Source organism: Pelodiscus sinensis, unplaced genomic scaffold (genome assembly GCF_049634645.1).
Source record: "Pelodiscus sinensis isolate JC-2024 unplaced genomic scaffold, ASM4963464v1 ctg36, whole genome shotgun sequence".
NCBI lineage: Eukaryota > Metazoa > Chordata > Testudines > Trionychidae > Pelodiscus > Pelodiscus sinensis.
In genome coordinates, this window is record NW_027465931.1 from 3,203,190 (window position 1) to 3,228,982 (window position 25,793).

At 50.4% G+C, this 25,793-nt stretch overlaps 1 protein-coding gene across 1 annotated transcript in view; it reads left to right on the plus strand.

Annotated features, from left to right (window-relative positions):
* The window catches only part of LOC102450345 (autism susceptibility gene 2 protein homolog), a 437,768-nt gene that overhangs the window by 255,410 nt on the left and 156,565 nt on the right, over positions 1-25,793 (plus strand). Inside the window, exons 5-7 of the mRNA XM_075916845.1 lie at positions 12,309-12,469; positions 16,445-16,495; positions 19,301-19,396. Of these exons, the coding sequence (XP_075772960.1) occupies positions 12,309-12,469; positions 16,445-16,495; positions 19,301-19,396 (308 nt within the window). The remainder of the gene's footprint in view (positions 1-12,308; positions 12,470-16,444; positions 16,496-19,300; positions 19,397-25,793) is intronic.

Genomic DNA, 25,793 nt, shown 5'->3' on the forward strand with positions numbered 1-25,793 from the left:
TCCAGCCCCCCATCCGGCGCCGGCCGCCAGACAGCTGATTGGGCCTGCGCAGTGGGCTCTCCACCGCCTGGTGCACAAGTGCGGGGCCATGCCGCCCCGTCACACTCCCCAAATACGTGAACTTCTCTACGTTCTCTAGTTCAATCCCATCTACACCGCTTCCTTGATCCTGTCCATTGCTCTCTCTGGGTGTGTGAGGAAGATACTCAGTGATATCGGATCTCCTTGTCTCATACCTCTATTCATTCTAAACCAACTTCAACTCTCCGCACGTTCTCACTGCTGCCGCCACACTATCACTGATATCCTTCAACAACCGTATCAGTCTGCTATCCACTCCGTATGACTCCAACACCGCCCAAGTCACTATACTGTCAAATGCCTTCTGAAAATCAACAAAGCAATTGTAGATGTTCTTGTTCTTTCGCCGAGCTTTCTCCACTATATGGGTATGTCTACACTACAAAGTTAGTTCGAACTAACGGACATTAGTTCGAACTAACTTTCCTAGGCGCTACACTAGCGCTCCGTTAGTTCGAACTTAATTCGAACTAACGGAGCGCTTAGTTCGAACTAGGTAAACCTCATTGTACGAGGATTAAGCCTAGTTCGAACTAGCTAGTTTGAATTAAGGGCTGTGTAGCCCCTTAATTCGAACTAGTGGGAGGCTAGCCCTTCCCAGGTTCCCCCTGGTGGCCTCTCTGGGCACAACCAGGAAAACTTTTCTCCTCTCCCCCAGCCCCGGGCCCTTAAAGGGGTAGACTCTGGCCAGACGGCACTGGAGTCAGGCAGCCCTGCCAGCAGTCTCTGCCGCTGAGCCAGTGGCCCCACAATGAGCCAGGTAGCCAGTGGCAGTGAGCCGTCCCCTGCCCAGTCCCCGAGCACCCAGGGGCCATCCAGGGGCCGTAGACGGCACGCGGCCTCCTGGACTAGTGCGGAGGTCATGGACCTCATTGAGGTTTGGGGGCAGGCCCCCAACGTCCATGATCTCCGCACTAGGAGGAGGAACGCGGCCGTCTATGGGCGCATAGCAGCCGCCATGGCCAGCAGGGGACACAGGCGCACGCAAGAGCAGGTGCGAATTAAGTTGAAGCAGCTGCGGCAGGGGTACGCCAGGGCCACAAGGGGCGGCGCCGCTGCAGGGGCTGCCACCTGCCCCTACTTCGCTGCCCTCCACCAACTCTTGGTGGGGGACAGCGAGCCGGGACCAGAAGGCCCTGACCTGGGCGCACCGGAGGGGCCACCGCCAGCTGTTCCAGCAGGGTCGTCCAGGGAGACCGTACCGGGTAAGTAGTTCGAATTAAGTAGTTCGGAGGGGGGGGGGGAGGCGGGAGGGAGACCAGAGACCGCGCGCGTGGGCCATGCCTTCCACGGATCACGCAGACACCTGTGCATGTGCGAGCACGTGCCATGCCACCCTTGGGCAGGTGGCTCCAGCTGCGTGACACCCAGGGGCCATGGCCCAATAGGCACATGCTTGTGCGAAGAGACCTGACATGCTCCTGACCCTGGGGCAGGACCCAGCAGGATGCTTTCCCTTCACATGTCCCCTCTACACGGAGGCAGGGAACATCTCCCCCTCCCCCCCGCCGCCCCGGCCACACTATACATGGCACAGGGGCATGGGTGTGGTCTTAGGGCAGCTCCCAGTCCCGGGGAGAGCCAGACATCCTGACCATGGCCTCTGTACAAGCACAGCGGCTGTGACGGTGCAGGACATGGTCACCCTCACGTTGCGGAGTTGGGGAGAGGGCTGGGCATCATCCTCTGCGGAGAACTGACCACTTCTCTTCTTTCTCTACAGCTGCACCTGCTGCTCATGCAGGGCGCACCACCCCGCCCGGGACATGCTCCCGCACCCGCGGCCTGCTCCGGACCGCCAGCACGGAGCAGGAGTACCGGGACCAGCACCTGGGGGCCCTGCGAGCCGTGCACCACACACTACAGGCCTGGATGCGGGAAGACCTGCAGGTCCGCCACGAGCTGCTGGCTGAGCTCCGAGGGCTGAGCACCAGCCTGCAGCTCCTGCTGCAGAGCATGGTGCCCCGTGCTGGTCCTGCACCTGCTGCCCCCCCAACTACTGTCCCTCCTCCCACTCCTGCCCCCCCTCCCACCTCTTCCTCCTCAACCCCCACAACCTCTTCCTCAATGTCCACACCCCCCACCTCAACCTCCGCACCCTCCACCCCATCCCCCCGGGGACGCCGAGGCCCCCTCCCTCACCGTGCTGGGAGGCGGTTGGCCCGGCGAGACCCCTACCCCTTATCCTTCAGTTTCCCCACCCCCTCCTTTCCCTTGCTTCCCCCTTTCAGCTCCCTCCTCCCAGTTTTCCCCCTCCCCTCTCCCACCCTCTCTCTTCCCCTCTCCCACCTCCTTTTCCCAGTTTCCCCGAGTTTTGTTAAATAAAGAGTTTCTAGTTTTGTCCACACGTTATCTTTATTTTGTACATCAAGAAGAGGGGCTAGGGAAGGGTAAGTGGAAGGAGGTGAGGGAGGAATGGGGCACGAGCCCCCAATGGGGAGGACTGGGCTGGCTCTGCAGGCTTCTGGGGGTGGAAGCTCTCCTGCAGCCCCCCAATTGCCCCCTCTCCCCAGATGGCAGCCTGCGGCAAGTGCAGCCGGTCTGATGGCCGAGTGGTGTGATGTGCCCAGTGTGGGCAGTCCGGGCACTCCAAGCCAGGACTGCTTTGCAAGCGGGGCACCCCTGAGAACTGTCTGTCCGGGGTGGGGGTCGGGTCCCTTTAAGCGCAGCCCTCGGCTAGCCTGAGACAGCATCTCCACACTCTAAGTCCTCCTCTGATGCCCTGCCGGCACTGCTTCCGGCCATCCTTAACCTCGGTTCAGGGTCCACTTAATGTGGACATGCTAGTTCGAATTAGCAAAACGCTAATTCGAACTAGTTTTTTAGTCTGGATCCGTTAGTTCGAATTAGCTTAGTTCGAATTAACTAATTCGAACTAAGTTAGTTTGAATTAGCGCTGTAGTGTAGACGTACCCTATATCTTAGTGCCAATATCTCCTGTATGGTACTTCTATCTTTCCTGAATCCCGCTTGCTCATCTGCTAGATCATGGGTTCCCAAACTGGGGTGTGTGCCCCATCAAGTGTTGCTACCCCAGTCAGTTCCTTTTTTTTTTTTTTTGCTCAATAAGTTTTGCTATTTTGGGGGGGGGGGTGAGGGTTTTTCAAAAATCAAAAAGGGGGCGTGATGCCAAAAAGTTTGGGAACCACTGCGCTAGATGTTCTTCTATCAGCGATCTCAATCTCTCCGTTAGTATCATCAGCAGCACCTTGCCTAGATGATTCATTCTCTGATTATGCTGCAACTTAAATGGGATGTTTTCTTGACCTCACTAGAATGTCAGGACACAAGTATCCTCAACAGCAAATATGTGTTTGTATCAGCATACTTGATAATATTGATAATAGAACAGCAGCTGTTCTGTGTGGGTGTGTCTAGACTCCGTCAACGGAGCCATGTAGATGAGGCAGGACGACAAAGGGAAATGAAGCTGCGATTTAAATAATGAAACGAGACTTACAGGATCTGACGACAAAGGGTTCTGGGGTCAGCAGATCCCCGTCTAGAATGCTGCGCTGTGCTGACAAAGAGCTGATCGGCACAGCGTGGTGGCCATTTTGATTTAAATGAAGCGGCGATTATTTAAATCACAGCTTCATTTCTCTTTGTCGTCCTGCCTCATCTACATGGCTCCGTCGATGGAGCCATGTAGTCTAGACACACCCTACGTGTACAACACCTAGCACAATGGAGTCCTGATTCATTACCAGGGCTCTCAGGTGCTAATGCAATGGAAATAATGAATAATTATAATATGTGTAGTCAAACATAACATATAGCAGGTGAAGATACTTGCTCTCATTATTTTATTTACTACAGATGATTTATAACGTCAGTATCTTCCATAATTATAAAAGACCCAAAGAAGAGCTCTGAAAGTGTGTCTCTTTCACCAAAAGAATTATGGATGATACTAAATAATAAAAGGTATTCTCTCCCCACCAGGTCTCTACAATTCTAGACAACATTTAAATAAATAATCAGGAATCTCCTGGATTAATGGTGAAGATTTAATTGAGTTATTCATTACAAATTGAGTATTGTTGAACCTGTTTCATGTAAAGCCATTTGTTCCATGAAAACTGCTCCACAGACTTTTCAGATGAAGAGATTAAACATTTGGGATAATGTTAATATCATATGCACATTGTGGAAAAGGAAGTGTGTTACAAATGCATAAAGAAATTTCCCAAGAAATGAAGATAAGCTAAACTCCCTATCACTAGAGCCTTGAGTGGATACAAAATTTGTATTCGCATCCCCAAAAAATGAGCCACAGAGATCCACATTGACATCCACAGATGCAGATACCCACAGATATAAAGCAGATATTTGCAAATTTGCAGGGTTCTAGATAAAAGATTTGTATTTGCATCTGTAGCTGCATCCACAGATGTGGATACCTGCAGATATAGGGCAAATATATATGGTTTTGCAGGGCTCTACCTATTATGTCCCACCCATATCCAGACCACTTCAAAGGTTTGAGGAGAAGCTACTAAAATTTCCATAGTGGGTGAAATTCATTCCTTTGCAGAGAGCCATGTTAATCTGGCACTGAAGATTTCAGGGGACATAAGCACTCCATAGGCCTTGCGAATTTCACCTACTGAGTCTCAACCAAAAAATCTAGTTCATGATGTGTGCATAGCCCAAAGTAATTACAACTAAGAAACATCATACACCTAGATAAGGGGTCATTTACAAGTGCCCTCTCAAGAAACTAGCTATTCAATGCAGCTTAAAAGCTATAGACATCTATTCCATTCCAGGTGGAGGGGCCTTCTTGTAACTAATGTTTTCCTTATTATGGGCCTGCCTTGTATTGCAGGGGTGGGAACCTTTTTTGGGTTGGGAGCCACTGACCCACTGAAAAACAACCCCTCACTGACATGGCCCCCAAATGAAAAGGAGAAAGACACTCCTCACATTCCCCTTGCACACCAGAGCCTAGAGGGGCCTAGGTTAGTAGATTCTCTGTGCTCCAGCCCTGTGGAGGGGCAGAGGGGGGCTGGAGTGCAGTGCACACTCCCCAATGTTGGGGGCGGGGCAAGCCTCGGGGGCTGGATCCAGGCAAGCCGGGGGCCATATCAAGGCAAGCCAGGGGTCGTATCCGGGCTTTAGGTTCCCCACTGCTGTTGTATTGGAATGAATGGGAGTGTAAGGTACTCTGCACCTCATGGGATCAATCACTATGTCAGGGTCTCTTTACAAAAGGGGTGTTAGCTGGAAAAGGGGGACACAACTGTTACAATGAACAACAAAAATGTCATGCCTGGCTAAGGGCCTGATTTCCAGAAGAAGAGCTCAGCCAATGGAGTGCTTAGCACTATGGAAAATCTGTCCCCATCTGGGGATCAAGGGCCAGTTACCCTCTCATGTTGACACTGAAGGGAGACCCTGTATCAGATGATAGAACATTTTTCTTTTTATAGTAGCTGCAACCTTCTTCAGATCTTGAGCCAGAGAAATGAAATGTGTCTCTCTTCCTCTTCCTTCTACCTCTCCTCTTCCACCCCGCACCATTTTTTGTATGGGAGAATAAATTGGAGGCAGAGGAGAGAGAAATGTCAATTACTTTCTGATAAAAGAGATGGAGTGTTTAGATATGTAGTATTAAAGGTGTTGAGCCTCTCCTAGAACTGGTACATTATTTGGAAGAGGTAACTGAGGGTTCAGTGTTCTCATCACAAGTATTCTCAGGTGCCCCGTGCATCTCTCCCCCGCCCCCCGCCACACACACACACTGGTTATATCAAAAGGAGGAGAGCACGTCCAAGCCCATGAATGCTACTGTGGAAAAGTCTGAATTCACAGGCTGAGGTGCTTAAATAATACTGTACATATCCACTAGTGAAGTGTGTAAGTTTTGTGGTATTTTTGGTCCAGCCTTGTTGGCTGATGCTTACCATTAGTCACATGGTATGCCATAGTTCTATTCCTGAGCTTTGTCTGTCTGCTCCCAGGCCAGGGAGTGAAGTGAAAGCAGCAAGCTCAGCCGCAGACCAGAGTTTGAGGCTCACTGTATGTATCAAATCCTGCCACCTGAAGTGAGACCTGTGGAGTTGCCTCCTGGCTGGAGGTTGAATGGTTTCCACAAGGTCTTGCAGACAGGGGGCTGACAGGAAAATAGTGGGATCCTTATGATCTTTATTTCAGTTTTCACCAGACTAGGCCAAAATCAGAGAGACCCGATAATAGATTTGTGGGTCAGCCTTTAAGTTACAGCTGCAGCAAAAAGAGCCACTTAAAAATGCTCTCCTGTGATCAGGCACTAACCTGGCTGCTTCACATTTACACACAACTCAGTGAAGCCAGTCATGTCAGACTGTTATCGTGTATCTCTGTGAGTTAGTCCTTGTTTTCCTTGGAGGGATGGTGAAGTGTATATGCTGTCATATATGTGCAGAGAGTTGGGAAGTTGGTTTAGAACAAGTAGAGGTATGAGACAAAGAGATCCAATACCACCGAGTATCTTCCTCACACACCTAGAGAGAGCGATGGACAAGATCAAGGAAGAGGTAGAAGGGATATCGGTGCACAGGATGAGAATTAACAACTTGAGGTTCGCAGATGATATAGTTATCATCAAGGAAGATGAAGAGAAGTTAGCGAGAATGGTGCAGGTGGAAGGGAATGCCTTTTTCAAAGGGACACCAAGTCAAATTTGGCCAGAAAGGAGAATTTAACACATTTAAACCAATGCAAATATTCCCATTTTTTTTTTATTTCAATGGGAGCAGGTTTGTCTTGCTTATTTTAAAACCAACCAATACTCTTCTGGGCTACGTCTACACTAGCATGATTTTCCAGAAATGCTTTTAACGGAAAAGGTTTTCCATTAAAAGTATTTCCGGAAAAGTGCATCTAGATTGGTCCCGGAGTTATCGTTATAACGATGCGCTTTTGCGGAAAAGTGCGTCTAGATTGGCAGGACGCTTTTTCGCAAAATCAGAAGCCCAGAACCATTTTGAAGAGGGCAAAGGCCACCAGACCTTTCCGGGGGCGGGGCCGGAGCGCCGTTCAGACACGTGCTTAAAGGGGTCTCTCCGGACAGCCGTTTGTCTCCTGCTCCGTGCGTTAGGACCTCTGGCAGGGACTGACACCCTTAGCAGGTTTGGTGGTTGCCCTCTGACTTTTGGGGACACCACCCTTTGGCCCCCAACTGCTTTTTCCTGCGTTTTCATTCTTCTGCCCTGCCCTGTCTGCCATGGAGCCGTGGGTGGCCATGTGCCTGCTTGGGCCCCTGTTGGACGTGTGCAAGTGCCTGCAGCTCGTGCTGCAGGCTGGTGCCCTGCTGTTCATGGACCAGGAGGCAGAGATCGCATTCGACTCCCTCACCAGGGAGGCCATGGCGGCCCTGTGGCATCAGCACCCCACCGCGGAGAGGCCGCTATGGAGACTGGACACCAGTACGGACTGGTGGGACCGGCTGGTCCTGGGGCAATGGGGCGACCAGCAATGGCTCCGGAATTTCCGCATGTGAAAGCGGACGTTCCTGGAGCTGTGCGCCTGGCTCACCCCTGCGCTCCAGAGAGCCACCCCCCGGCTGTGGGCACCCATCCCCGTCGACAAGAGGGTCGCCATCGCACTGTGGAAGCTGGCCACCCCGGACAGCTACCGATCGGTGGCACAGCAATTCGGGGTGGGCAGATCCACCGTCGGTGTCCTCGTGATGGAGGTAAGTCCCAGGGGGAGTGGGGAGTGGGGTGGGGGGAGGGTGCTGCACTCCATGCCCAGGGGCAGCCAAGACTCCAGGCTGGGTCGCCCAGGGGTTTGGGCCGTCCCTCCCTTGCATAGGCCCGCTGGTGGGGGGGGGGGGGGGGGCGTGGGGCGAGGGGGGCCCTGGTGTGTGTGTGTGTGTGTGTGTGTACGTGCGTGAGGACAGAGGGAATCAAGGGGGGGGGGCCCAAGGGAGCGCACACTCACCCCTGCCTTATGTGATGTGTTCCCTTGTGTTTCTCTGCACCCTTCTGCAGGTCGTCCATGCCATCAACGACGTCCTGCTCCCAAGAGTCATCCGCCTGCGCGACGTGGATGATACCATGGCCGGCTTCGCTGCCCTCGGGTTCCCAAACTGCAGGGGAGCCCTGGATGCAACCCACATCCCCGTCCGGGCCCCGGAGCATCGAGCAGCCCATTTCATGAACAGGAAGGGGTACTGCTCCATTGTTCTCCAGGCCCTCGTGGACCACCGGGGCCGCTTCCTGGACATCTACGGGGGCTGGTCCGGCAGGGCACACGACGCCCGCATCCTCCGCAACTCCGGACTGTTTCGCAGGTTGGAGGCGGGCACCTACTTCCCCCGGCGGGAGTTGACTGTCGGGGATGTGCCTATGCCCATCTGCGTCATTGGGGACGCTGCCTACGCCCTGCTGCCCTGGCTAATGCGGCCCTACACGGGGCGGCCGGACCAGAACCGGGCCCGGTTCAACGACCGCCTCAACCGGGCCCGAAATCAGGTGGAGCTCGCCTTCGGACGCTTGAAAGCCCACTTCCGTTGTTTGCTCGCCCGTCTCGAGATGGGTGAGCGGAATGCAACGGAGGTACTGGCCGCGTGCTGTGTGCTCCACAACATTGTGGAGCGCAGTGGGGAGGCCTTTCTCCCTGCATGGATGGCAGCCAAGGCACAGACGTTCGACCAGCCCCACACAGCTGCCGCCCGCCAGGCGCGCCAGGATGGGGTGCGCATCAGAGAGGCCCTGACGGACATGTTCGCACAGGCCCCATAGTAGGGTCGCCTGGGTCTCCCCATACGACTCCCTCCCATCCCCTACCCTTCCCCACCCCCTCCCCTTACCTCCCCCCAATTGTAAAGTGTCGGTTCCAAGCACATCGGCCGTCATCGTGACTGTTCGTCGGGTGCGTCGGGCTTAGTTAGGGTTTTTCTTTTTAGTTTAGGCTAGGGTTTAGGCCATCATCGCCTGTCCCGAAGAACAGGAAGAGGATTCGTGGTTCGTGTGGAAGGCTCAAGTCAGCGTACCCGATTCCAGTCGTCTTCGAGGGATCTCCTGGCTGTTCCTCTCCCGGGGCCCGGAAGGACCAAAGGATTGAGGCTGCCAGCAACCCTACAATCGTCCCCTGCGTCTAGACTATGTTACATAATCTTTAGTGTGCGTCTTTTAACCTTTCTTGCTTGTTTGTTGTCTATGTTAATATAGTTTGTGGTTTAAATTTTACTGAAAAGTCTCAGTATTTATTTATGCGCCACAAACCAATGACCACTTACAAAGGGACCCCCAGTGATAGATACAGAATTTGGTGTCCGCAGTTTGTAACCCTTTTAAATTTAGGTGGCTAATTGGCATCTCAAATCATTTATTACAGTTACCTCGAGTAACACAATAACCAACACAAGAATCAACTGAACAATAGACTTTTTATTTACAAGGGGGAGGGGGAGGAGACCTTCAACTGGGACGGGAAGGGGGAGGTGCTACTGGGACGGGTGGCCCCTGCGAGCGCTCCTTCGGGGGCGGACCTGCACATGTGGGGCAGGCCGCATCGGGGCAGGCTGCACGGGGAGGTGGGCAGGAGCTGAGGGCATAGGAGCAGGGGCGGCAGGGGCAGGAGCTGGGATAGGAGCAGGGGCCATTGCAGGGGCAGGACGGGGCATGGGCAGTGCTACGGGAGGGATGGCGGGGGCATGGGGTACGGCCATGCCATAGTGGACGGCGTGCACAAAGTGTGTTGTGAGGGTGGCCATGGAGTCGGCCATCCTTGTACACTGTGCCTGGAAGGTGGCCCAGGCCTCCTGCCGCCACTGCAGGTCCCCCTGCACGCGCTCGCGAATGGAGGCCTGGATTGCCTCCACCGCTACAACGTGCCGGCGAAGCAGCTGGTCCCGGTGTCAGAGCCTGCGCCTCCGGGGTTGGCCTGCTGGGGGTGCCGCTGCTGCCGGACTGCAGGGTCTTGTGCTCGGTCCCGCTGCAGGGAAGAGAAGAAAGGATGGGTCAGTCAGGCAGGCCGGCCACTGTCCCCACACCTCATGCCCTCCACTCCACCCCTGAGCCCAGGTGACACCACAGTAGTGTGGCTTGGGCCCACTCGGTTCCCCCCCTGCCCCCCGTGTTGTATGTTTGCAAGGAGGACCGCCCCAGAGTAGGGTCCTCTTCCAGTATTGTAAGCACCGGTCTGTGTCCTGGCCCCGTGGAGGGCGGGAGGGCGCTTGTGTTGTGTTAACCTGTGGAACTCCCTGCCGGTGGAGGCTGTGAGGCCTTGGGCTAATCACTGGTGTTTGACAGGGAGCGAGATGCATCCCCACACAGTGCCTGGGAGCACATCTGGCAGACGTGGTCTGGGCTCTCAGATCCCATTGCATGGGACATCTCCTGGACGGAACCAGGAGAGTGACTGGGGAGTGTCCCATCCTTGCAGCAAAACTCAGGGCGGGCCTTCTCCCTTCCACTATCCTTCCCACAACCCCGGTAGCCCAGGGACATGTGTGTCCGCAGTGGGGACTTCCCTCAGGGAGCCAGCCAAAGCACCGGGAGCAGGCGAGGGGCTCGGTGGGGGCCACGCTCACAGGGCTGTGATGCTGCAGTTTACCCAAGAGCAGCTGGCTGTGCCTCACAGCCAGGCATGGGACAGTGTTGCCGTTCTGCGTGCTGCACCCTTGCGGAGGTGCGGGCTCTGGGCTGAGTCCCTGGGGCCCTGGCTGGTTCCAGCCGGCATCCACCCTTCCCCCTGGTCCTGCCGAAATGTGTGTGAGCAGCACGGTCCCAGGCGTGCCCTGCAGCTGCCTGCTGCAGCCACGTGCTGCTCGGTCACCAGGCTGCACATGGTTGCACGTGCTGCTTGCTGCCTAATGCTACGCAGCGTGCAGCTCACGTGGCCTGAGTGACGTGCTCTCCCCCCACCCCCCGCCCTTGTGAGTGCAAAGTGCAAGACAAACCGGTGGATCCTTCCCCGGCCTCGGAGGGGCTGCTGGAGGGGGCCTGCTGGATGGCAACACTGGCCTCCTCTCCCAAAGCGCCACTGCTGTGCTCTCCCTCCCCCACCTCGGTGGTTCGGATGACAGGGGGGCGCACACAGGTGTCCACGGGCACGTTCGGGCCTTGCGGGGCTGGCTGGCCCAGGATGGAGTGCAGCCGGTCGTAGTGGGGGCAGGTGTCTGGTCCTGCCCCCTTGCCCTTGCTGGCCCGCACGTACCCCAGCCGGAGCTCTTTCACTTTTGCCCGGATCTGCTCACTGTTCCAGGCAGGGTGTCCCTGTTGGCTCAGATCCTCGGCCATCTGGACAAAGATGTCGACATTCCGGCGCTTGGACCGGATGTCATGGAGACCCTCCTCCTCCTGCCAGAGGTCCAGGAGGGTCTCCAGCTCTCTGGGGGTCCAGGAGGGAGCCCGCCTTTTGCAGCCCCTGGGGGCCTCCTGAGCTGGGGGTGCAGGTGGCTCACCACCCGGAGCTGCCATGGCTGGCTGTGATATGCTGGCTGGGAAGGACAGGGGTGCCGTGGCAGACCTCAGGCCGCAGGGCTGAGGCACGCTCCTGCCACGTGCGCTCAGCAGCCTGCGTCTGCTTTAAGAGCTTGGGTTACCAGGAAGTCCAGGGTTCCTACAGGGTCTCCAGGCATCCAAACCGCTTTTTTCCATTTCTTCTGCTTTTTCGGAAAAGCGTTAGCTAGCTGTCTACACTGGCCCTTTTGCGCAACAGTTTTCTGGAAAAAGAACTTTTGCCCAAACGGGAGCGGCAAAGCTTTTCCGGAAAAGCAGCTGATTTCGCACAGTAGATCGTCAGTGCTTTTCTGGAAAATCAAGCGGCCAGTGTAGACAGCTGGCAAGTTTTTCCGGAAAAGCGGCTGATTTTCTGGAAAAACTTGCCAGTGTAGACACAGCCCTGCAGTGCTCCCAACACAAACATCACACCCCTTTGCTAGTACAGGAAAACCTGGATGTGACACTGACTAGTTTATTCGCACTGTCGCAGCTGAGGCTAATGCACCAAAAACAATAAAAGAAGAGATGTTTAGAATTCTTTCAGTGTTGATCATGTAAAGTGGGGTTACAGTCTAGGAAGCGGAATCTGTTGTGGGTTGGGAGTAAAAGTATTCATTCCAGTTTTGTTTTTTAACTTTATAGTGTTCCTTTTAAAGTGTCCTAACCTCAGTATTTGTGGCTATTTGTGGCTGGGTTAGGGGAGGAGGGTGGGGCAAGATTGTTTATGCTTTATGAAGCCCCACTGTGTTTTCTGCTGTGATGACTCATGGTGTTCTCTCTTGTCTTTAGATACCAGTCTGTTGATATCATTCAACCAACCAATCATGTATTGCCAGCCTCATTCAGGGATTCTGATTGGTACTTTGTCACAGGCATCTCTCTTACCTCCACCAATGAGTCCTCACGTAGAAAACCACCACAGCATGACCTGCAGAAACAGGGAATGCCAGGTGAATATCTGACTCTCTTCCTTCTATGTCTTTGTGGAACTCACAGGCCAATGGGCTTTTGTCTCTCTCTCTCCCTCTCTCTCTCTCTCTCTCTCTCATGAACTGCTCAGGCAAGAGCTGAACAACTGGTTTTTGGTTCAGAGTTTGGGCCAGGCCAGTACCTCTCTTGGCCCAGTGGCACTGCTGAGGGCGGAGTTTCACCAGCACCAACACACCCACCAGCACACATTCACTCCTTTTCCATCCAGCTTACCCCAGATGCCGCTCATGCCACCCTCTGCACCTCCCATGGTGTGAGAATAAGTAAAGAATCTTGGGTCAAAGACCTAAACACACTGTACCAGAATCAGTCCTGTTTATTTCACCTAGGTTTCTCTCTCCCCCATCTGCCAAGAAGCCCCACTCCTGACTTTAGTCCCTCCACTCTTGAAGGATGTTCTCCTTCCCATTCAGAACCACAAACATTTATCACCACAGTTCCCTTGTGCTCCTACCAATAAACAGAAACACCGTTTGTTTACCATGAAGGAGAGAGATAAAGGGGCCTGAGAACCACAGTCAGCTCTGTACTTTTTTTTAGATTAACAACCCTTAACTGCATCAACTGGCTCAGCTCCTTGACATACACACACACAAACACGCACAAAAGAATAGAGTTTTCTAATATAAAATAAAAATGTCAAGAAAGGTTTTGTGGAATAAACTGGACCATATAATGCATGTCTGTTTGCAGTTCTTACTGTAATACAGCACTTGCACTGTTTGGCTACATCTAGACTGGCATGATTTTCCGGAAATGCTTTTAACGGAAAAGTTTTCCGTTAAAAGCATTTTCGGAAAAGAGTGTCTAGATTGGCACGGACACTTTTCCACAAAAGCACTTTTTGCGGAAAAGCGCCCGTGGCCAATCTAGACGCGCTTTTGTGCAAAAAAGCCCCGATCGCCATTTTCGCGATCGGGGCTTTTTTGCGCAAAACAAATCTCAGCTGTCTACACTGGCCGAACGGCAGCAGCATAGTATTTCCGCAAAAAGCACTGATTTCTTACAGTAGGAAGTCAGTGCTTTTGCGGAAATTCAAGCGGCCAGTGTAGACAGCTGGCAAGGTTTTCTGGAAAAGCGGCTGATTTTCCCGAAAAACTGGCCAGTCTAGACAAAGCCTTTGAGTTTAGTGTTGTCCCTATATGGATTTTTTCCTATTTCCCCAAATTGTGTCTGTTAGACAATTTGGGCTCCCATTATTTGATTCGGTCAACAAACACTAATTTATATGTGTCTGGCTCTTTTTACAGGACAAAACCTTCTGGCCATGAAAGAAGCTTTCACATTTCTTCACTGAGGGCACGTCTACACATCAGGGCAAAAGTCGACTTAAGCTACGTAACTTCAGTTATGTCAATTGCATAGCTGAAGTTGAAATAGCTTAATTCGGCTTTAGGCTCTGTCTACACAGCAGGAAGTTGCAGGAAGAACACTCTTCCTTCAACTTTCCTTACTCCTTGTAAAATGAGTGTTACAGGAGTTGGAGTAAGAAGTCCTCCAGCTCAACATTATTTTGAAATAACAGCTTGCTGTGTAGACACGCTCTTTGTTATTTCAAAATAACGTCAGTTATTCTGAAATAACACTGCTGTGTACACATACCCTGACAGGGCTTGTAGCACAATGGGGCTTTGCTGCTGCTGTTAACAAAATCTTAGGGTATCTAGCATAAACCACCTTTGTCAGTTTTTTTAAGCACACTGGGTACGTCTAGACTACAGCCTTTTGTCGACAGAAGTTTTGTCGACAGATACTGTTGACAAAGCTTCTGTCGACAAAGAGCGCTTAGACTGCATCCAGTTCTGTTGACAAAGCAAGCCGCTTTGTCGACATGAGAGTGTAGACGCAAAGGACAGTGTAGATGCAATAACGCCTTCTGTCGACAGAACTCCATCGACAAAAGCGTTATTCCTCGTAGAATGAGGTTTACCGCTGTCGACAAAACTGCCGAGTTCTGTTGACGTTATGTCGACAGAACACGGCTGTAGTGTAGACTCAGGTATAGTTTTGTTGACAGAAGTCCACTTTTGTCGACAAAACCCTGTAGTCTAGACACACCCACTCTCCCTACGTCCCTGGCACTTATTTTGTTAGGTTAAAAAAACAGGATTTAGCTTTTTCTTCCTCTGTTGCATGCCACATCCAAAATGTATTCAATCGTCTTCTACTTTTCTTTCCTGTTGTGAGTTGCATGACAACATTGTTCAGTGATAATCCGCTTAATGACAGAACAATGGAAGTAATATCTCCCACCCCAAATTGAGTTCCAGGTGCTTACACAACATAGCCTCATGCAAATACCTTCTTCGCTTTTCTTCTGCTGTGTAAAAACAGCCCTCTAAACATTCCTTGAAACTGGTATGCTATTTGAGCTCCTTGATATCTGATCCCGCTGACCGCTCCCTACCCGCCCATCCATGCCCTGTGGATGTCAGACTTTCTAGTGAAAACAGCTTGCAAATCTCTCTTGTTGTATTTTACTCACGTCTTATATTTCACCAGATCAGGTTTATTAACTCTAATGCCAGAGAGGAATGTTGAAATCTCCAGCTGCGTGTGTTTAGTAATTTATCGTATTTACACTGGCGGGTACATGGCTCCAGTAATAACTGTAATTAATAAAATTATAAATCTGCTCTCCTGAACGTAGGATAGTGTGTAATAGCAACCAACTTGACAAATGAGTAGCATTCATAGTCCCTGGCCCACCTTGCCTCCCCCCCCCCCCCCCCACCAAAATACTTATTGTTCAAAGATGAAACATGCATTATTTCCTTAAACAGGTATTCAGAGCCAATGCTGGTGAGAATACATATGAGACCCAGGTCACATGCATGGAGATGTTGAAGCCCAGTACTGGGAAGCTAGGGGAGTTCAGAGCCTAGCTTTATCCAAGGAGCTCTGAACTATCCATTTTTGGGAGCGGGGCAGGGGGGCGGGGGCATAATATCATGATCTCTGTGTATGGATTCCTTGGGTCCCTTTCCTAAAAGCTATCTTACCCATATTGGCACTATTCAACAGGTGTGGGAAAATTGCTGACTTCATTGGTTATTTTGTACTTTGTATTTTGGCTTTGTATTAGCTTGATTATTAGAGTTGGGCCTAAGTTGCAGAAGTAAAATGTGGATTAGAAGCCCCAGCTTTCTAACTTCTCCAATTCAGCGCGTAGAGAGAGACACCAGATTTGGATCTGGGAACAACTTCCCTACTTTTTTTTTTGGTGGTGTGTGTGTTCTAGTTCAGAGCTCTCTCTCAGGCTATGTCTACACTACAGAGTTTTTTTTTTTGAAAAACTTAACTTATGTCCATGCTGCAGTCATGTTCTTTTGAAAAAAAAATTGAAAGAACAAAAGGGTTTTTCTGACATTGGTAAACCTCATTCTACGAGGAAGAAGGCTTTTTGCCTTTGGGGCAGAGGGAGTTCTTTCTCAAGAAGAGGAAAGAGGAAAAAGCACAGGTGCCCTGGTGGCCACTCCATCCATAGTAATCACAGCTTACATGCGAGATGGTGTCCATTCAGTGTGGATGCTATCTTTCAAAAAAGCAGATTGCTTTTTCAATGTGCTTTTGCAGTGTGGACACTCTCTTTCAGAAGAAGTTTTTTCAGAAGATCTCTTCCGGAAAAGCTTCTTCCAAAAGAAGCCTGCAGTCTAGATGTAGCCTCAGTGACAATGAGGGGACCCATTTGTGCCAGTTTTGCTCCTCAGAGGGTCACTTCAGGGGCTGGTATACAACAAGGTGCTGCATCTTTATTGCTGGGAATCAACAGCTTTGAGAGCACTGGTCACTCCCTCCTGAATGAGTATGGAATAGTCAGGCTCCCTTGTTCTGTTAGATGCTGTACAAAAGGGCCATGTTTTGCCTGTTGAAATCTGTGTTCATTATGTGCTGTGAAACTCAAACTCAGCTTTTCTTTTCTCTTCTATTTCCAGTTTGACAAGTACGCTCCCAAATTAGACAACCCTTACTTTCGACATTCCAATGTGAGTGCTCATGTTTCTAGGCCATTCTGCTGTTTATGCTTCTGCTTGCCACTGCATTTCTTGAATGTCTTTAATACAGACAGGAGTTTAGATTCATCTGTTCATAAAGTGTTCCTGTTCTTGTCTGAATGTTTTTTAAATGTAAAATCTTGGTACTTTTCAACTTTGCATTCTGCATTGTTGTTGCTGTACCTTTAGATTGCTGAACCTGGGTCGGTGGGGAGAGATTTCTAAGAGTATGTCTACACTAGCCCCCTAGTTCGAACTAGGGAGGCTAATGTAGGCATTCGAAGTTGCAAATGAAGCCCAGGATTTAAATATCCCGGGCTTTATTTTCATCTTCCCGTCCGGGCGCCATTTTTAAATCCCCTTAGTCCGAACTAACTGCCCGCGGCTACACGCAGCAGTCAAATGTTAACTCGAACTAAATCCTTAGTTCAAGTTAACTGTTACACCTCATTCCCGGGCTTCATTTGCAAGTTCGAACGCCTACATTAGCCTCCCTAGTTCGAACTAGGGGGCTAGTGTAGACATACCCTAAGAGAGTTGATTATTGCAATCAGAGGACATGGTCCTTTCATAACATTTTGATCAGGTCACAAGACAAAGGGTACATCTACATGGCAATAAAAGATCTGGGACGCAGCAGTGGCTGGCCCAGCTGATTCAGGCTCACAGGGCTCAGGTGGCAGGGCTAAAAATTGCAGCATAGATCTTCAGTCTCTCTCAGGGTGTGTCTAGACTACAAGGTTTTTTGGAAAAAAATGGCCGCCACTGCATCCTTTCGATTTAATAATTTAAAGATCATTAAATTGAAAGAACGCAGCAGTTTTTTCAACCGTGGTAAACCTCATTTTACGAGGACTACCCCCTTTTTTCGGAAGTGCTCTTTCGAAAAAAGGTACTCTTGAATGCAAACAGGGCTTTTTCAAAAGACAGCATCCAGACTGCCTGGGTGCTCTCTTTGGAAAAGCAGCTTGCTTTTTCAAAAGAAGTGGTTGCAGTCTAGATGCTCTCTTTCGAAAGAGGCTTGTAGTTTAGATGTAGCCTCAGGCTGGAGCATGAGTCTCAGAACCCAGGCTCTAGCATGAGACTCAGTACTGTGAGTTTTTTATTGCAGTGTAGATGTACCCAAAGTGAGACTAGTGGCCTCATCCTGCTCATTTCGCCACAGCACCAAAGCTGCATCCACTTTTGGTACTTGTTACAGTCTGTTCAGGAGAGGCCCAGGGTTCCCTGCAAGGTGCACACCTGCACAGGCACGCACCAAGAATTTCATTCCTGCCCACCCCCTCAGCAGAGCCACACAGCTGTGGCCCCAGATGCTCCTGGGGGTGGGGCTGCGTGGCAGGTGACTGCCCACCCCAGGAGCAGCTGGGCAGCCACCACGCAGCCTGAGTGGCAGCTGCTGGAGCTGGAGCCTGGGCCACAATACTAAATATAGCACCGTGACCCCAGCTCCAGTCCCAGCACATGGGGCAGCTGCCCACTGCGTGGCCCAGCCCCTGGGAGCAACTGGGGCAATGGTGGCTGCTGGGGCTGGGACCGTAAGGGGTTTAAGGAGAACTGGGCCAGAGGGTGGTGAGGAGGTGGGCACCAGGGAGAAAGAGGGCAAAGGGGGCAGGGGCAGTAAGGGAAGGGGAGGCAACAGGAAGGTACAGGGGTAAGGTAAGGTGCAGGTGCCAGGGGATTGTGGGGTTGAAGCAGAAGGGCAGACACATGGAGGGGAAGGGAGGGGAGGACACCAGAGGGCAGAGGAGAGAGGCAGGGCAGGTAGGTAGAGGGAGGTGTTAGGAGAGAGGATGGGGAAGGGGGCTAGAGGAGGAGTGGGCACAGGGTGGAAGGGCGGGTGCAGGGGTCAGAGAGGATGGGGAGGGGGGCAGGTCCCTGGAGGGCTGAGGGGAGTGAGAAGGGCAGGAGCTAGGACAGAAGAGGAGGGTGAGGGGTGAGAGGGAGCAGCAGGCACCAGGGGAGCAGATGGGGCGAGGGGAGGGTGGGAGACATGGTAGCAGAGGCTGTGTCTAGACTACATGCCTCTGTCGGCAGAGGCATGTAGATTAGACACATAGGCAAAGGCAAATGAAGCCGCGATTTAAATGATCGCGGCTTCATTTACATTTACATGGCTGCCGCGCTGAGCCGACAAACAGCTGATCAGCTGTTTGTTGGCTCAGCACGGCAGCCATGTAAATGTAAATGAAGCCGCGATCATTTAAATCGCGGCTTCATTTGCCTTTGCCAAAAAAACAAATCTACATGCCTCTGCCGACTGAGGCATGTAGTTTAGACGTACCCCTTGGGTGCCACAGTGGCACACATCCAAACAAGCGCACATAAACTCAATACTGGTGCACTCACAAAACTCACTCTGCTCATGGATGGAAAATCTGAAGGAACACTGGAGAGGCCCAAGCAAATCTCAATACAATTCTTTCCCCAAGATAAGTACATGTTGTGCAGCTAGTCTGTAATAGCAGCATATATATACAGGGTTGATATTTGCTTTGTAAAATGAAGTGATTTCACACATCCCTACATAGGATTTTTAAACAGAATTAGTAAATCTATAACTAAAGTCAAGCAACACAGGGTTGGTTTTTTTTCCATTTCTAGAAAACAGGGGGGAGGTGATCCTTTGTTTCAAAAATATAGCAAATTTGGTAGTCCAACATGTTTGAAATTAACAATAAAGTGCATAAGATTGGCAAATTTTCAAGTTTTATTTTGGCTTTTAAAAATTTCATCATGATCTTGGAGAGGTTTCACTTCTGCCATGGCTGTTGTTCATGTTGTCGTCTTTTGTAGTTCTTTCCAACCTATCCTCCAGCAATGCCTGGAATGCCACCTACGCTTCCACATTCAGGTCCTTTTGGGTCTCTTCAGGGAGCATTTCAACCAAAGGTACACATTTTTTTATTATTGCATTAGCACAGGCTTCATTCTTTCAGTGGGAGACTATGACTGGAATTGTGCTAATGGGGATCATATGAATTACCTTTTTGACTAGCTCTGCTGCTTTTGGGGCCCTGGGATTGTTCTTTGGAGAGGAATGTGCAGAAGTAACATGGAAGTTGTCGCAAGAATCACAGGTCCAATGATAAATACCCAAGGGGGGAAGGACAGAACCAGGTGGACAGTTTTATCAAATAAAAAATATTTATTTATGACAATGGTGAATTTATAGTATTTATTCTAAGATTTTTAATAGACCGTGTTAATAATGAATTTACAGTATTTATTATATTTATTCTATGATTTCTAGTTAAACGTGTCAGAGATATAAGGATGGGAATGGCAAGGGGAATAGTCCCTAATCTTAAAATATCCAGCTACACTAATTAAATAACGGTGATAACTACAAACTCTATGTACTACCCAAAACAACTACAACACTAAGCTTATACAACAGGAAAAAATCAAATCCTACATACCAACTTACACAGCACACAGAACATTTCACAGATATCGGTTCGGTTGCGAAGGCCTTGGTTACGCCCGAGAGTCGGGGGAGGTGGCTGGTCGGTTGATCAGGCCGGCAGCGCTTTGAAATATACGAGACGGCGCACGCATGGTGGTACGTGTGTTGCGAAGACCTCCTAGAGCGAACTGTGCGATGGGTATTTATCCCCAAATCTGCACATCACTTCCCTGCGCTTGCATATTACCATATGTGGCCCAATGGTTACCAAGTGGGGGGGTCGGTGTCCCAGGGGTTGGGCCGAAACTGTGCAGGTTTCATGCGATCAGGTAAGCCTCGCAGTTCTCACGCCAAGGTGACGGGTGGGAGAGTCTCAGGCTATTTTCCCCTTTTCACACCTTCCCCTTTTCTAAAGGCAATGGTATGCAGGAAGGGTGTGGCCGGTTTCTCTCAAGGAGTCAAGAGCGGCCTGGCCAAACTTTTTTACTGGGGGGCAGTTTCTTTTCTCTAACAGAAGTCTACGGTCTGGTCTACACTAGAGTTAGGTCGACACAAGGCAGCTTATGTTGCCCTAACTAAATAAGCATCTACACTAAAAATTTGCTCTTGCTGATGTAACTGGCCTGCTACACCAATTTAATAATTCCACCTCCGTGAGAGACATAGAGCCAGTGTCGATGTAGTAAGGTCAATGCATGTCAGTATGCACACTGAGTTGCTTACATTAACTGTTCCTGGCTTTTTGGAAGCCATTCCCCAGTGCTCAGTGCTGACAATTCAATCTGTACAAGTGCTGCTGGTGAGGACTCACACCACTGAAACAAGGAGCATAGTGTGGACAGGCACAAGCAATTTAATTACTGTGGCAGCTGATTGCCAACGTAACTTAGGTCAATGTAATTTTGTAGTGTAGACATGCCCAAAGTCAAAGCTTAGCTAAGCAGAAACTCGGGGTCAAATAAATGATTTAGTTCTAATACAGCCTGATGCATTCCAGAGAGCTGTGCAAATTAGACTGGTACACAGGGGTCACTGTCCAACTAGATAGCAGCCAGCTGTGGAGGTGAAACTGACTATCAAAGCACAGGAACAATAGAGAGGGAGTGTTTTTCTGTGGTTAGAGCAGGAGTGAGGCATTCAGTTCCCAGGTCTGCCACTGATTCCCTTTCTGACCTCCAGCAAGTCACTTACCTCTCTGTGGCTCCGCTTCTTCATCTATAAAATGAGGGTAATTACATATACCATGCAGTGTTTGTAAAGTACTTTCAGATGCTTAGATGAAAGACAAAGTACAACTGCAAAGTATTATTCTAACTCATGCTGATTGGCAATATTTGCAAATTTTGCCATTGTAATATTAAAAAAACCTCTGAGACACATACTTTTTTCAAACTTAATGTTGGTTTTTTAAATTTAGAAAGTGTAGCGAAAATGCTACATCCATTCCAATAGAGAAACAATCCATAGTGCACAGAGATTATTGATTACTTTGACGGGTCCGCGGGGACCCACACTGGGTCTGGCAAAGCCTCTGCCGCTTTGCGGGAGGGTGGGGGAGGCAGCGAGGAGAAAGAAAAGCCGCGCTGCCAGCAAAAGCTGGGCAGCCCGCATACGCCGGTGACGGGCAGGGGTGGGCTGAGCTAGGGGGAAGGCAATGTGGCAGAATACCTGGATGCCGGCACGGCAGAACGTCGGGCTGGCACGTCCAGCGGCGGGCCCATTCAAAAGGGCGGCGGCCAGAGGAACGGGAGCAGCCTCAGAGGACTGCAGAGTCCAGAAAGGGACTGGGAGACAACCCGAACCAGGGCCAGAGCAGAACGGCAGCTGCCACGAGAGGACCGCGGCAACGATAAGAAGGAGGAAGCTCCAGGGACTCTGGTAGGAACCCTGCTCGGTGAGCAGCAGGACAAGGACAGCGAGGGGGGGAAGGAAGCAGCCCGGGGCAGGGCGATACTGGCGCCCGTGGGCTGACGAGTTTCGGGCAAGCACCCCGTCAGCCGGGTAGGGAGCTATGCGTCCCTACACCTTAGGGCCCCGAGCTGGGGCCCAGTGGAGAGGGAGGGCCCGGGTGCCCCTTCCCCCCCCCCCTTCGTAACTGGAGGGTGACGGTAATCCTTACGTGGGCGGGGGTCAACCAACCCTGCATATGGGGCTATTGGACTTGGGACAGTTGGGTAATGACTAGCGTATGGGAATTTGGGGGATGTTAAGGCAGCAGTTGGCAGGGGGCCCTGCCTGGATGCATGGGTAGGGGCTTTGGACTAAGGTGAACCGCCACAATGACGTTGTGATAAAACATGTTTATTACCTTCCTAAGTGATGTGGTGTTATATATCTCCTGTCATTTCTAAACACATCTCTGCAGAGAGATGTGAAATGATCTGTAGAATTACTATTTATTGAAGAGCTTCAGATTTACTGTGCGGATGCGAAAGATCACTTTCGCAACCAAACCAGCAAGAAACTTTGGGCCAGGGTATGCATCACTCACATTGGTGAGCAGTTCCTCACATGACCAATCCCACTGAAGTTGATGGGAGTAACTATTTACCACTGTGATTAAGGACTTGACAGTATTTTTTAATGGAAGCTAAAGGAGCTTTTCAGTGATTTCTCAAGGCTCTGTGATCCTTTCTTTGCAAATAGTGTGGAATCCATAATAAATTACCCATCTCAACTACAGCACTGCACAAATTGAGTAGAGGAATGGAAGAATAAGTTGTCCAGTTGACTCTAATCATGGTGTTTTGGCAGAATTCCAAACTTTCTTCCTAAATTCCACCCCCTGCCCATCTTTCTGCCTAATGTTCCTATTCTTGCAAAGAACTTCAAAGGATCTCTAATGGCCACAAGTGGTCAGGGCCTCAGTTTTACATCTCATCTGAAATAGATGGACAAACCCTATGGAACTGTCAGTGTTGTAGAATATCTCTGATAGTGCAGTTTTGCTACAAGGCTTCCTGTAATGGGATGACCTCTGATACACTGATAGTGTGCTCTTCTGGTTTCCATAAAATCATAGAACACTAGAACTGGAAGGGACCTCGAGAGGCCATCGAGTCCAGTCCCCTGCCCTCATGGCAGGACCCAGCACCATCTAGATCATCCCTGACAGGTGTCTGTCTAACCTGCTCTTAAATATCACCAGTGATGGAGATTCCACAACCACCCTAGGCAATTTATTCCAGTGTTTAACCATCTTAATTATAAAACTATAATACCATCTTGCTGTAAAATACCATGAGATCTACAGATAAACTGTTCTGCAGTAAGAAGGAAAGAGTGAGCACAGGTCTTTTATGTTTCTAAGCAGTTCCAAGTACTATGTAATTAGGTTTTAATTTATTTTAAGAGATAAATACATGGAACAGTGACTAGTTCAAGGTTAAACTGCACAAGATCCCAGTCTGCTGCAGTGGTTAATCAGTAACACGATGTGGGCAATGGGCTGTACTCTATTTACATAGAAGCTAACATCTGGAGAGGCATGAATGAGATGAAAAATTGATCTGCAACTTGTCAAACTCTTTTCCAGTTCCCTAGAGGAGACAGAGCTGAACCCATGGGTAATGCCCCACAAGTTACTGTAAACTCCCCCCCCCCCCCCCCCCGTCTTTTCCTCCCAAGCTTTTTGATTAAATTCTAGATGATTAAGACAGACAGTGGATTAATTCTGGTACGATGAATTCAGCATTCCCTGTCCTGAAAAGCAAAGGGTTTTCTTTTGTCCCTCTTTTCCCCCCCTTCTCCCCATGACACCTGCCTTAGGCCTGGTGTGGAAAGCCACCCACATAAATCCAGGCTGACTATAAACTTCTCAGTAAATTTCCCAAACGCTGTTCTCGCAAGCTAAGAACTTGAAAAAGTCAAAAGTATTCAATTTCCTTTGCTGGAGGAAGCAATCACATGTGTCCTCATGGGAAAGGAGGACAGAATGATACTCCATCATAAATGTGATCTCAAGATTCTTGACTGTATCATAGCTGTGACTTTTGTTTCCTCCCTAAACCTCAGGTGACAGAGACCCTAAGAGCCCTTTGAATGCAGGTCTGTCAAGGGAGCGTGCATTTATTTAGTTTATTTTTCTCAGATCTAGTTGTTAAAACTACCAAAAATACCCCACCTCTCCACTACATTTACTGATTGCTCATAAAACCTGGCTGTTTTGAATCCACAGTCACATGACCTAAACTCCAAATAAAACAACCAACCAGCGAATTAGTCCTCCGCTCTCTGTACTCAGCTTTTTGGGGACAGCAGGTGCCATTTTTTGGAGAGTCAAAGACATTTTTTACATATAATTCCAAATCCTGGACTTCAATCCCAGCCAGCCAAGGGAGGGCTGTCTGAGCTAGTGTAGAATCAAGAAAATCCAAATGGCAGCATGAAGGAATAGTAACTGGGATTGTACACTCCTAGGCCATGCCTACACTAGGAAACTATTTTGAAATAACTAAATTTGACTTAACTCTTGATTTTACAAAATCGAACTAGCGTGTCCCCACTACAGGGAAGCCTCGAAATGAGTCCAAGGCAAGATCTGTTAATGTGAATGCACTACCTTGACTCAGAGCCCCAGGAAGCACTGGGGAGTAATTAGTTTGAATTACCCTGGGGAGTAGTTATTTCAAAATAGTGGCACTGGAGCATCCACACTAATGCTAGTTGGAAATAACTATTTCAAAATTAGCATTATTCCCCGAGAAAAGCAGGAGTACAGACTTCAAAATAACCAGCCCTTATTTCGAAATAATGGGCTTGCTAGTGTGGCCGCACCGCTTATAAATTCGACCTAAGGGGGGTTATTTCTAAATAAAGCCCTAGTGTAGACCAGGGCCAAGAGTTTAATCTTCCTTGCAGAAACAATAGAAGTGGGGAAAGTAGTGTTGTAAAGTAGCTACTAAGCACACTCTAGGGTAGGGGTCTGAAACCTATGGTTCTAGAGCCAAATATGGCTCAGTACGGAAACAAATATGGCTCTTTTGTCATTCCCAAAATACATGCAACTTTTTAAATTAAAATGAAAAATTAATTCAAAATTTTAAAATATGTAATTACTCATGTCAAAATGATTTTTTTTCTTTATTTCATCTTTAACTGTTCATTTTAACAACCATCCATCCTCTCCACCCATTGGACCAAGTTCAATGTCCGCCCCTCCACGCGGGCCCGGACGTGCAGCAGGCAGCCCGGGACAACCTCGGCGGTCCCCAGCACCTCGGGCCGTAGGGCAGGGGAGAACAGGGTGGCCACCGCAGCCGAGCGAGCGCCGAGGTGGCTAAAGTGCACCCCGTCCCCCCACTCCAGCCGCCAGCCAGCCTCGACAGCTGGAGTCGTGTGGGTCTCCTGCAGGAAAACCACCGAGTACCCCCCCTCCCGAAGGAAGGAGAGCACCCGGCTCCTGCGGAGACCCGCCCTACAGCCCCGGGCGTTCAGTGTCGCGAAGGTGGTGCAATTCATAGTGAGGGCTGGGGTGGATCCTCGCAGACAGGCGAGTCGGCGGCCTCACGCAGGCCCCGCAGCAGACCGCTCCCCGACCCGAAGGTCAGGAGAGCGTCCCGAAACCTGCGGGTCTGACGGTAGGCCGCGTCGTCCTGCCTACTGGTCCCTCTCCTCTGCTGCAACAGGGCTCTAGTGGCCTGGAGGATGGAGTGGAAGTCCCCCCAGCGCTGGAGGGCGAGCTGCACCTTTCCCTTCGCCCCGCGGTTATCCGCGAGGAATTGGCGCAGCTCGCCCTTCAGCACCGAGGGGGAACCAGGATTCTCCTCCGTCCGGGCCCCCGGATGGAGCTCACGGGCCACGGAGACGGGCAAACAGGGATCCGATCCCCAACGCGGCGCCGTGCTGCCCATCCCCAACCCCGGCGAGGGAGGGGGCAGC